Source organism: Arachis ipaensis, chromosome B2 (assembly GCF_059453495.1).
Source record: "Arachis ipaensis isolate K30076 ecotype BB chromosome B2, ASM5945349v1, whole genome shotgun sequence".
Lineage (NCBI taxonomy): Eukaryota > Viridiplantae > Streptophyta > Magnoliopsida > Fabales > Fabaceae > Arachis > Arachis ipaensis.
In genome coordinates this window covers 39,584,431-39,598,345 of record NC_142437.1, presented here as the reverse complement: position 1 = coordinate 39,598,345, position 13,915 = coordinate 39,584,431, and the positions used below count along the sequence as shown (strand labels likewise).

The window sequence follows — 13,915 nt, the reverse complement described above, 5'->3', positions numbered from 1 at the left end:
CTCCTCCCACTTTGTAGCTTTTCCTTTGTCCCTTGGGTGGTCTCGAGTGGCACTAGGGGATGCATTTGATTGCTTCTCACTCATCTCTGCAATTCATTTAGCCATTTGCTCTATATGCCTCTCAAGATTTCTGATTGAAGCTTCTTGGTTTTTGCTTGTTATGGCTTGATCTTTTCTTGCTGCTTCTTGATCTTGTCTGGCCATCTCTTGAGTTTTGATGAGTTTCTCCATTAATATCTCTAAACTAAAGATTCTTTGAGAGTCTAGATTTGGTTGTGGTTGTGTGAGATGAGATGGTTGTTGCTGAAGGTTGTTTGAATTATCTACGGAAATATTTTGTGGGTGGAATGTGGATGTGGAAGAGTTATTTTGGTGGTTTTATGAGTTGTTATGGGGTTGGTGGTATGTGTTTTGTGGGTTTTTGAATTGGTTAGTATTATTGGATGAATGGCTTTGGTTGTTTGTGTTGCTGAGGCTGCCAGAGTTGAAGTCCCTTTGTCCTTGATTCTGATGCTCACCCCACCTTAAATTAGAATGAGTCCTCCAGGGTGTCTTGTGTGCATCACCATGGAAGTTGTGTTGGAATGAACTTGAGGTGTTGTTCATGTATTGCACCTGCTCAAGGCTTTGTTGCTCATAATTGAATGTCCCAAAACTTTCTTCAGATTGATTCCACCTATGTGTGGTTTGAGATTGGCTTTGTGTGTTTACTGTAGCACTTTGCAGTCCATCAATTTTCTTGGCCATATTCTCTATTTGTTGTTGAAGTTGTTGGTGCATTGACGAATGGATTTTTGATGGTTTAGAATTTCACAAATGAAATCTCGTTGCAAGTATAGTTTCTAAACCAATCACTAATCCTTTCATACAAAAAGTTGTTTGTCACTAAAACAAACCTCTAAAATTTATAAACCGAAGTATTCAAACCTCGGGTCGTTCTCCCTAGGAATTGTAATGAAGTGTCTTGTTATCGGTTGTGAGTTATATTTGGGGTTTTGATATGAAGCATGAAAGATAAATGGTAAGAAAGTAAACTAATGGCTAAAAAGGTCTTGGCAAGGGTTGGTGGTCAAAGATCTCTATCCTAATCACTAACCACAATATGAGAATTGGCAAGGATTAATCTCATTAAATCATCCTCTAACTAGTAGTAAAGGAAAGTCAAATGAGCTATATCAATCCTAGTCCATAAGTCCTAACTCTCCACTAATTCAATTAGTGAGAACTAGAGTCAATGAATCCCAATCATCAATTACTTGGACATTAGTAACTCAAGAGTTCCTAAGTTACCTTTCCAAGCCAAGAACATAAAACTCTACTCTAAAATCCAACCAAGCATTTCATCAAACACTTGGAAGGCACAAAAGAAAAACATAGTAAATCAACAACAAGAATTAATTCTAACTACAATCAAATGTAAAGAATTAACAACAACAATTAAAGAAAACAAGATCTACATGAATTATCTCTTATTGAATTGAAAGAAAATGGAATGAACAATAGTAGATCTACAACAAAACATAAGAACAACATAAAGGAAATTACAACAAAAGAATGGAGGAAGAATGAATGTAACAACAAAGAATTGAGAGGTAGAAGGAGATGAAAGCATAAATTAAAATCTAGATCTAAGATTATTGAACTAAACCTAATCCTAATTCTAGAGAGAAGTGAGAGCTTCTCTCTCTAGAAACTAATTCTCACTACTAAAACTAAGCTAAAACTAAACTAATGGTAACTAACTTCTAAAGTATGAAAAGTATGTAAAAGTATGTTGATTCCCTTTCAATCCTTGGCTTAAATAGCATCAGAAATGAGTTGGATTGGGCCCACAAGGCTTCTAAAATCGCTGGCCACGTTTGCATTAAGTGGGTCATGTGCCACCATCGGCGCGTCCGCGTACTGTGCACATGCGCGCCCCTATGCGCGATGCAACTATGGCAAATCTTATATCGTTTCGAAGCCCCGGATGTTAGCTTTCCAACCCAACTGGAACCGCATCAATTGGACCTCTGTAGCTCAAGTTATGGTCGTTTAAGTGCAAAGAGGTCGGCTTGACAGCTTTCCGGTTCTTTCATTTCTTCATGAGTTCTCCAACTTTTCATGCTTTCTTTCTTCATTCCCTTGATCCAATCTTTGCCTCCTAAACCTTAAATCACCTAACAAACATATCAAGGCATCTAATAGAATCAAGGTGAACTAAATTTAGCTATTTTGAGTCCTAAAAAGCATGTTTTCACATTCAAGCACAATTAAAGGAGAATATACAAAACCATGCTATTTCTTGAATAAATATGGGTAAAAGGTGATAAAATCCCCAAAAATCAATACAAGATAAATCCTACAAATGGGGTTTGTCAACCTCCCCACACTTAAACCAAGCATGTCCTCATGCTTAAGCCAAGAGAGAAACAAAGGGTATCAACATTTATTCAATGTAAATAAACTATATGCAACCTAAACTATATGCAATTATCTAAATGGATGCAACTAAATGCAAAATGGTTTTACCTACTTGGTTAAAAATAAATCAATCCTCCAAGTCATACATGTACAAGTAGGGTCAAGATCATATAACGATTCATGAATCCTACCAATTCGAATATCAAAATGAAGTTCAAGTAGACTTGCAAGAAGAACGCTCATGAAAGCCGGGAATCAAGGAATTGAGCATCGAACCCTCACCGGAAGTGTTTGCACTCTAGTCGCTCGGTGTTTGGGGTTGATTCTCTCAATTCTCCCCTAATCATGCTTTCCAAGATTTGTTTTTCTTCTAACAATCAACAATTATTCAATGCATGCATACATGTATCATGAGGTCTTTTCTTTAGGTTGTAATGGGGCTAGGGTCAAGGTAGGATCATATATGGCTAGTGGACTTAGGATTTGAATCTTTGATTAACTTAAACTTTTCCACCTAACCTATATAATGACCTATACAATTAAGTACTAATCTAACTACCCATTCCTCACTTTTCCACATACTTATGCATTTTCTTTTCGTTTCACAATACTTATGCATTGATTCCTCTTGAGCTTCACTTTGGGGCATTTTGTCCCCTTTTATTATTTTTCCTCTTCTTTTTTTTTTTCTTTTCTTTCTTTTTCTATTTTTTTTCTTTTCTTTTCCATATTGTTTTCTTTTTCTTTTGTTTTTCTCATTTTATTTTTCTATATACAAGAGCGTCAATGCATAAGGTTTTACATTTGATCAATACATGAGTATGTACCCAATTCCCAATATTTTCAATAATAATACAAAATACCCTTTTATTCACCCAATGTCCCAAGGTTCCCACACTTGAATGATACTCACACACACTAGCCTAAGCTAATCAAAGATCCAAATAAGGACTTTTATTGTTTTCCGCTTTAAGGCTTGTAATGTGCTAAATTAAGAACAAAGTGGGTTAATCGTAGGCTCAAATTTGGCTAACAAAGGAAGATAGAGGGTAAGGCCATTTGGGTGAGTGAGCTAATGAAATGATGGCCTCAATCATATAAATGCATGAATACAAGGAATAATGGGACATATAGATTCAAACAAATCAAAGATTACAATCATAGAAAGAGAACAATTACACGCAAGAAGGAAAATAAGTGGTTATAAGATGTAACCACACCATTAGGCTCAAATCTCACAAGCTTGTGTTCTTAGCTCAAAACCATGTTCCAAAATAAATTCTTTCAAGAAAGTTCAACAAAAATTTTCAAATTGATAGGTTACCCTAAAACGGTTTCTTGGAAAGAAAATCATCACCCTAACCAAGTAGTCCTAATAACAAAGAAGTGGTAAAAATATGTACAAATTCTAACTAACATGCAACCTATCATTCAATGCAATAGCTAATCTAATCAAAGAAAATAAAAAATTTGGTGTTGAAAAGGAAATTTCTACCCATGGAGATCGGTCAGACGACCTCCCCACACTTGAAGATGGCACCGTCCTCGATGCATGCAAAGAAGAGCAAGGTGGACGGGTTGCTACAATTGATGAGCTTCTTCACAAGGTTGCGCGGAGGACTTGTTCGTTGCCCCATTTAAAAGCTTTTCTGTTTCCTCCTTTTTTGGTGGCCAACCTAAAAGGAAAGAAAAGGAAAGAAAATTAAGCCTATAACAAAGATAACAAGGCAATTAGAACATAGGCGGGGCTAATGCCAAATAAGAATATGATTTCCTACTACATGTTAGCTAAGCATGTGAGTGAGAAAACAATGTAAGCTAAGGCATATCATTAAGCTCGATGCAAGAGTAAAGTTAAAGTATGAAGAGTGTGTTGAGCATCAAGTTCAAATGAGAAGAAGTGGGTCATGAAAGACAATATGAGGTCATATCAATGCACAAAGACACAAAAGTCATACAAGATGATTTAAAAGTTTCATCACCCAACAATATCAAACAAGTCAAGAAGCACCAAAATAATGTAAGAAAGTCTCAACAATTGAGTAGGAAAGTTCAATCACCATTATTAAAATGGAAAACTTAGAAAGTAAAATGAGAACAAGGTAAAAAAAACAAAATTAAAATGCAATGAATGAAAATAAGCAAATGCAATAAAAGAAAATGGAGGAAAAGAAAGGAAAAAAAATTTTTTTTGTTTTTTTTTTTTATTATTTTTTAGTATTATATTTATTTATTTATTTATTATTATTATATTATTATTATTATTATTATTATTATTATTTTAAAAAAAATTTTCATTTATATTAAAAGGAAAAAAAATTTCTAAGAGAGGAAGAAGAAAAAAAAATTAGAAAGAAAGAAGAAGAGAAGAGGAAAGAAGGAGAAAGGAGGAGGGAGAAAAGCAGGGTGCAAATCTGCGCGCGCGCGCACAGCGCGCTCACGCGTGGATGCAGCAAGGACGATCTGCGCGCGCGCGCACAGCGCGCTTACGCGTGGATGAGCTTGTGCTCCCAGCACAATGCTGGCACAACGCGTGCACAACTCTCTGGTTTTTGTACCAGAAGTTGCGGAAGTGCAATGTGCGCGCGCGCGCACAGCGTGCTAACGCGCCGATGGCCGTTTTTTTTTTTTTTTTTTTGCACCAACCTCAGCATTCTAAACCTCCAAGCATCTACCAAAATACCCTAAAACCTTATTTAACATACTAAACTACCAATTAAACTCAACTATCTAAACAAAACATGAAATTAAACTAATTCTATCAATATGTACAAAAGAGAAAATGAAAGGATTTTACCATAGTGGGTTGTCTCCCACCTAGCACTTTTGTTTATTGTCCTTAAGTTGGACTTATGGGGAGCTCCTCATCAAGGTGGCTTGTGCTTGTATTCATCTTGGAACTCCCACCAATGCTTGGTTCTCCATTGTGCCCCAAGATTCTTCATGGATTGAGCCAAGTCTTGATGGAGTTCTTCACAAGCTTGGGGCTCCCAAAGTTGATCCTCTTCTTGTAATCCGGGATCCCACACTTTATTTTCACACCCGTCTTGAAGTTGATCATCATTATTAATCCATCCGGGTGGTGAACAAGATGAATTCTCTATGAAATGCCCAACAATCCTCCTAGACCCATCTATTTGAGCACTATTCCCACCTTTGTATTCAACTCTTGAAGTGTCAACCAAAATGAGCCTTGATTTACAACGCCAACCACGAAACATCTTTTGCTTACGCTTCATCCCACAAAGCATCCTAAGTTGACCATCCGTTTCGAGCAAGCCATACTCAAGTGGGATAATGAAGCTAATAGAAATGAATTTTACCCACTTAAGTGAAGGGTTAGATGACAACCTAGGCAAAGATGCTCCCAAAGATCTTGACAAAGCGTATTCCACTCCCATCCTTCTATTTCTAAGGACTTCCACCTCTTCACAAGATCTCTCTAATTCAATCCTTTGTTCATTAATACTATCTAAGCCTTTTCCCTTAATCAAACTATAATTGGGAGGGTGAAAGAAGTTTACCTCCGCAACATTTTCAAATGCACCGGGAAAAGGTTCTTCAAGTTCAAAGGGTTCTCCACCACTAGGACTTGATGCTTGCTCTTCATTGCCATGGGAACTCAATTCTTGCTCTATCCCATCCAAGTCTTCATATGGAATATGCCTTGGAAGGTGTGTACTTTCCTCTCTAGCATCAATTTCAATCATCTTGGAGGGGTTTTCATCAACTCTATGTTCCCATGGAGGCTCCGCATCTCCTAAGTCTTCTACTACTTCTTCCTTGTCTTCAACAATTAAAGCTTCCTCCAATTGTTCCAATACAAAGCAACTTCCTTCATTTCCCACCGGAGTTTCCAATCTCTCCTTCATGCTATGTTCTTCATTTGATTCTCCACATGTAGCCATGGGAGTTCCTTGAGTGTTCAAGCATTGGGAGGCTAATTGATTTGTTACCGTATCCAAGGTGGCCATGAAATTTTGCACATCCCTTTTCATCTCTTCTTGCCCTTGAACAAGAACACCAAGGATGTTATCCATTAGAGATTGGGGTGGGTGGAAGGGTTCATTAAATTGGGGGGAAGGTTCATAGTAGGAAGGTGGATCTTCTTGATAGAGTTGTGGTGGTTCTATGTTTTCCATTCTTTCCACTTGTTGCACAACACACTCCATGGTTGCTTGAAATTGATCCAATGCTTCCTTGAGATGATTCCTTGACTCTTGTTCCTCTTGGATAGTATGATTAGGATCATGTGGCTCTTGGATCAATGGATATGAGTATTCTTCCATGGGAGGTTGTGGTGGAAAGTAGTATTCATCTTGTGGTTGAAAATTTTCATATATTGGAGGTGGTTCATCTTGGTAATAATGTGGAGGAGGTGGCTCTTGAAAATATTGATGTTGGAATGGTGGTGGTTCCATGTATGGTTCATATGGTTCATAAGGTGGTTGGTATGGTGGATAAGAATTAGGGTCATATGGAGGTATTTGGTGAAAATAGGCTTGTGAGTGTGGTTGAGGTTCATGTTGAGGATATGACTCATAGGCATATGGTGGTGGTTCTTGAAAGTCACAAGGAGATTCACCATAGCCATTGGGTTGGTATGCATCATAGAATGGCTCTTCTTCATAGTGCATTGGTGGAGGTTGTTGCCATGAAGATTGATCATATGTATATGGCTCCACCCACCTTTGGTCATCCCATCCTTGATGCACATCTTCATTGAAGTTCCCATTTCCTACAACATAGTTGTAATCACACTCATAGCCAAAGTGAGAATTCATAGTAAAAGTAAAAATAAGAAACAAAAGCTAACAAGAAATAATGAAACAAAGTCCTAGAACAAGCAAAACTAACAAGCAATCCAAAAATCAAGCTATTCACAATATTCACATATATACAATAACCAATAACATAACACCATTGCAACTCCCCGGCAACGGCGCCATTTTGACGAATGGATTTTTGATGGTTTAGAATTTCACAAATGAAATCTCGTTGCAAGTATAGTTTCTAAACCAATCACTAATCCTTTCATACAAAAAGTTGTTTGTCACTAAAACAAACCTCTAAAATTTATAAACCGAAGTATTCAAACCTCGGGTCGTTCTCCCTAGGAATTGTAATGAAGTGTCTTGTTATCGGTTGTGAGTTATATTTGGGGTTTTGATATGAAGCATGAAAGATAAATGGTAAGAAAGTAAACTAATGGCTAAAAAGGTCTTGGCAAGGGTTGGTGGTCAAAGATCTCTATCCTAATCACTAACCACAATATGAGAATTGGCAAGGATTAATCTCATTAAATCATCCTCTAACTAGTAGTAAAGGAAAGTCAAATGAGCTATATCAATCCTAGTCCATAAGTCCTAACTCTCCACTAATTCAATTAGTGAGAACTAGAGTCAATGAATCCCAATCATCAATTACTTGGACATTAGTAACTCAAGAGTTCCTAAGTTACCTTTCCAAGCCAAGAACATAAAACTCTACTCTAAAATCCAACCAAGCATTTCATCAAACACTTGGAAGGCACAAAAGAAAAACATAGTAAATCAACAACAAGAATTAATTCTAACTACAATCAAATGTAAAGAATTAACAACAACAATTAAAGGAAACAAGATCTACATGAATTACCTCTTATTGAATTGAAAGAAAATGGAATGAACAATAGTAGATCTACAACAAAACATAAGAACAACATAAAGGAAATTACAACAAAAGAATGGAAGAAGAATGAATGTAACAACAAAGAATTGAGAGGTAGAAGGAGATGAAAGCATGAATTAAAATCTAGATCTAAGATTATTGAACTAAACCTAATCCTAATTCTAGAAAGAAGTGAGAGCTTCTCTCTCTCTAGAAACTAATTCTCACTACTAAAACTAAGCTAAAACTAAACTAATAGTAACTAACTTCTAAAGTATGAAAAGTATGTAAAAGTATGTTGATTCCCTTTCAATCCTTGGCTTAAATAGCATCAGAAATGAGTTGGATTTGGCCCACAAGGCTTCTAAAATCGCTGGCCAAGTTTGCATTAAGTGGGTCATGTGCCACCATCGACGCGTCCGCGTACCGTGCGCGTGCGCGCCCCTATGCGTGATGCAACTATGGCAAATCTTATATCGTTTCGAAGCCCCGGATGTTAGCTTTCCAACCCAACTGGAACCGCATCAATTGGATCTCTGTAGCTCAAGTTATGGTCGTTTAAGTGCAAAGAGGTCGGCTTGACAGCTTTCCGGTTCTTTCATTTCTTCATGAGTTCTCCAACTTTTCATGCTTTCTTTCTTCATTCCCTTGATCCAATCTTTGCCTCCTAAACCTTAAATCACCTAACAAACATATCAAGGCATTTAATAGAATCAAGGTGAACTAAATTTAGCTATTTTGAGTCCTAAAAAGCATGTTTTCACATTCAAGCACAATTAAAGGAGAATATACAAAACCATGCTATTTCTTGAATAAATATGGGTAAAAGGTGATAAAATCCCCAAAAATCAATACAAGATAAATCCTACAAATGGCGTTTGTCATGCATCTGTTTGTTTTGTGCCAAGATAGTGTCAACACCTTCAAATTCCAATACTCCTTTCCTTTGAGCTGATTGGCGTTGTCTTTGATGAGCATAGAAATATTGATTGTTTGCCACTGTGCCTATGAGGTTTTGGGCTTCTTCAGCTGTCTTCATAAGTTGCAATGAACCTCCTGCTGAATAATCTAAAGCTTCTTGAGCTCTCAGTGTCAATCCTTCATAGAAGTTTTGGAGTCTATCCCATTCACTAAACATTTCTGGTGGGCACTTCCTAATTAAAGCTTTGTATCTCTCCCAGGTATCATACAGTGACTCTCCATCCAATTGAATGAATGTTTGCACTTCTGTTTTCAGCTTGATGATCCTTTGGGGAGGATAGAACTTGGCTAGGAACTTGTTCACTAGATCCTCCCAATTGTTGATGCTTTCTCTTGGAAATGCCTCCAACCATTGGGTAGCTTTGTCTCTCAGGGAAAATGGAAATAACAGCAGCTTGTAAGTGTCGGGATACACACCATTTGTCTTGACAGTTTCACAAATCCTCAAGAAAATAGACAAATGTTGGTTGGGATCTTCAAGAGGGCCACCTCTATAAGCACAATTGTTCTGCACCAAAGTGATTAGTTGAGGCTTCAACTCAAAGTCATTTGCATGAATATTTGGGGTGAGGATGATGCTTCCAAAATGTCTGGGATTGGGGATAGTGTAAGAAGCCAACACCCTTCTTGCAGGTTGAGCATTGTTGCTAACTCCCTCTTCACGCACCTCAGCCTCCATGACTTGCAAAAATCATAAACAAACCAAATAAAACATGGACATTCTTATGCTGGAATGTGGTTAGAGGGTTAGGTGATATAATGTGTCAAACAGTTAATGTGCTTAGTAGAAAAAAAGAAAAACAAAGCAAAAAGTGTTTAATCTAGACCACCACCTTACTTAATCATTTTCAATCTAATCAATCCCCGGCAACAGCGCCAAAAACTTGATGTATGGAAAGTAATCCAACACAAAACTCACTGGCAAGTGTACCGGGTCGCATCAAGTAATAATAACTCACGTGAGTGAGGTCGATCCCACAAGGATTGAAGGATTGAGCAATTTTAGTTTAGTGGTTGATTTAGTCAATCAAACAGGAGTTGATTTGAGTGATTTGTATCCAACCGAAGCTAAATTGCATGAAATTTAAAGGGAGAGGGATAATTGACAAGAATCTAAAGTGCAGAAGAATTAAAAAAGCTGAATCTTAAAGTGCAAGTAATATAAATTGCAGAAACTTAAATTGCAAGAAATGTAAATAACTGAAACTTAAAATGCAAGAAATGTAAATGGCTTGAATAATAAAAGGATTTGGGGACTGGGAGTACAGAAATTTAACAATCACAAGTGAATTGCAACAAGCAGAAGAGTAGAAGATGAGTTGAATTGAAGTAGATCTCAAATAGAAAAGTAAATTAGCTTGAAGAAGCATTCAGCAGATGAACTAAAATGAAAATGCAGATCTCAGGGGTCAAGAGACTAGAAATCCAAGTCTAGATCTCACTGCCTTCCTTGATCCAACTCAAAGAACAATTGCCTTCCTTGATCCAACTCAAAGAACAATTGCAAACAAATTAAAGATCAAGACAGTAAAGAAACTTGAATTCAAATCACCAAATCTTGAATTATGCAGAGAAAGAAACAAAAAGATCTCAAGGTGAGATTGAGACAGAATTTCCTCAATTCTCAACACCCAAGACTCAAGACTAAGAGTAAAGAATGAAGAAACAAGAACAAGAAAGAAGAGAGATCAATTATCCTTCCAAATTCTCCGAGATCCAAAACTCTCAAAATTACAACTCAAAATTCTAAAAGAAGAAAAAGGTCTTTCCCTAAATCAAACTAGCTTCTATTTATACACTTCCTTCTAATGATCATTAAGCCTTGAATTTGGGCCCTTGGCCTTGATGGAATTGGGTTCAAGATAGCCTCTGTTGATTGCTCTTGGTCTTGAGAAGAAATCCGTTTGCACTATGGACTTTGGAATCATCTACATTTGAGTCAACGTTTGAGGCAAACGTTGACTCAAACGTTTGCGTGTAATGGCATCATGTAGAACGACTGCTTGCTGTCACTCACGATTGAGTTCACGTTTGAGGTCAAACGTGAGCTCAAACGTGATCATTCCCAAGGCAAATTTTCTGCCAGCATTTGACCTCACGTTTGAGCCAAACGTTGGCGCAAACGTGGCTCCTCTAGGGTGGTTCTTAAGCCAACGTTTGACCTCACATTTGAGGCAAACGTTGGCGCAAACGTTGAGTCCTCCAGGGTATTCCTTTAACCCAACGTTTGACCTCACGTTTGAGGCAAACGTTGGCGCAAACGTTGAGCTCCTCTAGGGTGGCTGTGCTATTATCCACGTTTGAGTTCACGTTTGAGGCAAACGTGAACTCAAACGTGATCTTCTCAATGCTGCCTTTATTTCCATTCCTGCCATCCCCTTTCTTCAACCTTCCTCCAAGCCTTTTGGTCACCTATCATCAATCAACAAATGCATCAAAGCCTTGCTAAAGTCATGAGAATTCTAATCATTCTTAATATACACACAATTCTAGCATAATTCTCATGAAAATGCATCAATTTACTCATGGTTGATTGAATCCAATTGCACATGAATTTCTACCCAAATGGCTTACTTGTAACTCAAGAAAGTGTATAAAACTTATTAAAAACAAAGGAAAAAGACTAGTAAAACTAGGCTAAGATGACTTGTCATCACAACACGAAACTTAAACCTTGCTTGTCCCCAAGCAAGCATCAAACATAAGAGAGAATGACATGAAACAGAGAAGTGTGCATATCCTTATTGAGCATATAGTTGAATTTAGTTCATGGGGTTTTTATGCAGACAATGGTGGTTCATTTATTGCTTGCTGTTACATAAGAGGTGTTTCCTCAAAGGTTTACTAAGTTTGCTGCTATAAGGCTTTACTTTTGCTTGTTCCCTTGCTAAATTTTCCTTCTTTGTTTTGCTCAGAGAGCTTATTATTTTTTAAAGGCTTGGTGGCAAATGTTGCTGCAGCCTTTGGCTTAATTTTGCTCAACATTCCTTCACCACAGACACATGGCTCACCCTTTTCTTCCTAGGATCATTGATGCCCAGCATCTCTTTGGATAACTAAATGTTTTGTGGCTAGGTTGCTCTTTATTGTGGACTTTCAGTTGGCAATCCCAAATCAGTTGATCTAAGTGGCCAAGTTTTGAAATACTCCTCAGAACTTACTTGTCCAAGCATATCCTAGTACAAAAACACCACAGGCATGTGTCCTAGGGTCCAAGCTATTGGTGTCTAGCCTTATTGTTTGTTTCTTTGCCAATTCTTGGCTTTTCCTTTTCTTTTTCTTTTTGTTTTGATTCATTCTCAAGGGGCTTTAATTAATTGAAAGATTATAGCAGCAAATTAGCTCATGCTTCAAGGAACATGTTATTATGCAGCATTTATTTTATGAGCTAACAATTGGATCAAACAAATACCACCACTAACTTTCATCCTAACTTCTGCAACATTGAACAATCACTTTTCTAAATCAAAAATTTTTTTTATTCAGGCAGCTGGGGAACAAAACAAAATATTCAAACTAATGAAGGATGACAAGATTATGCAGATAGCATTCTTTAGCAAATACTTCCACTTGCAACTAAATGAACACTTTAGCCAGATATAAAGGAATTTCCAAATTAAAATACTTCAAAGCAACCAGGATTAAATGTCAATACAACCTGTGGAGATTGTCTCTCAGCTTTTCCTTCTGTCATCATTATTTCTCTTTATTGCACTTCCTTTGGACAATGATGCAAATGCCCTTCACTTGAATGTTTTCCTGCAAAATCCTCAAAAGTTGCTTGTTTCTCAAGCCCTTAGGCAACTGGTTAGTATGCATGACTTATTTCTGGGCTTTTGAACTTACTTTGGTGTGTGAACACCAAACTTAGTCCCTTGCTAAAGTTTCTGATGCATCAAGTTAACCATATGTGAAATCCTTTTGTCTTTGCTGAAGGTCACAAAACTAAGAAAACTAGAAAATAGACAATGGCTAAGTAGTTTCTCTGATTGCTTGGAGCTAGCAACTATTTATGTATAAGATGAAAATGTGTTTTCAAATGAGGCTTTTGGTGGAACACCAAACTTAGCATCCTTCATTCTCCCTTAAATTGTTTTGGTGTGCAACACCAAACTTAGCTCCTTGCAATACAGATAAACCACTCAACCTTTTTATTAAATTAGCTATGAAAAGAAAATTACCTCAAGTTGGGTTGCCTCCCAACAAGTGCTTCTTTATTGTCACTAGCTTGACATCTTGTTCTTTGATCATGGAGGCTGAAAAGCATAGTGCCTTAACTTTTCTCCTCTTACTGTGAACTTCCTTCAGGTTTTCTCTTTGATGATTTCTAGGTGTTCAAGTGAAAGGATCCGGTTCACAGTATAGTACTCAGATAATTGTGAAGACACCTTCATTGGTTGGGTGTTCAACATCACTTTATCCCCTGGTGAGAAGCCTTCAGTGGGGATTTTCTTGTTTCTCCACCCTTTTGGCCTCTTCTTCTTTTCTTCTTTCTCAGGAGATAATTCATGCCTTGGTGGTTCTTTATCTGGAGGTTTTAGATCTAGTTTCTCCTTGATTTCTTTGGTCTGTTGCACCATCTCTACTTCTTTCAAGCATGGATTTAGAAGTCTTAGAGTTAACTCATTAAATGCCTCCTTCAAGCTTTGATCTCTGGCCTTATCCTTCATACATTCTTCTTAAGTGGGCTCAAGCAGGGTTTTAAAAACATGGAATGCTAGGTGCTCATCATGCACTCTCAGCAACAATTTCCCTTTTTCAACATCTATCAATGCTCTGCCCGTAGCCAGAAAAGGCCTCCCCAGAATGATGGGAGTGTTATGGTCTTTCTCCATATCCAGGATGACAAAATCAGTTGGGAGAAGGAATTTCCCCACTTTCA

At 37.4% G+C, this 13,915-nt stretch overlaps 2 protein-coding genes across 2 annotated transcripts in view; both read right to left on the bottom strand.

Annotated features, from left to right (window-relative positions):
• Positions 1 to 13,915, bottom strand: part of LOC107627163 (uncharacterized) — an 80,350-nt gene that overhangs the window by 45,172 nt on the left and 21,263 nt on the right. The window lies entirely within an intron of this gene.
• LOC148573676 (uncharacterized) lies at positions 5,271 to 8,107 on the bottom strand. The gene is made up of 2 exons (XM_088504408.1): positions 8,041 to 8,107; positions 5,271 to 7,141 (listed from the first exon to the last, which is right to left on the bottom strand). The coding sequence occupies exons 1-2, from the start codon at positions 8,105 to 8,107 to the stop codon at positions 5,271 to 5,273; spliced, it is 1,938 nt and encodes a 645-aa protein (XP_088360534.1).

Bases quoted from the DNA above. Each gene is read 5' to 3' on its own strand.
- LOC148573676 (XM_088504408.1), bottom strand. From the start codon at position 8,107: ATGTTGTTCTTATGTTTTGTTGTAGATCTACTATTGTTCATTCCATTT. The intron at 7,142-8,040 runs GTAATTCATGTA...ACTATGTTGTAG, and splicing joins TTCTTTCAATTCAATAAGAG to GAAATGGGAACTTCAATGAA.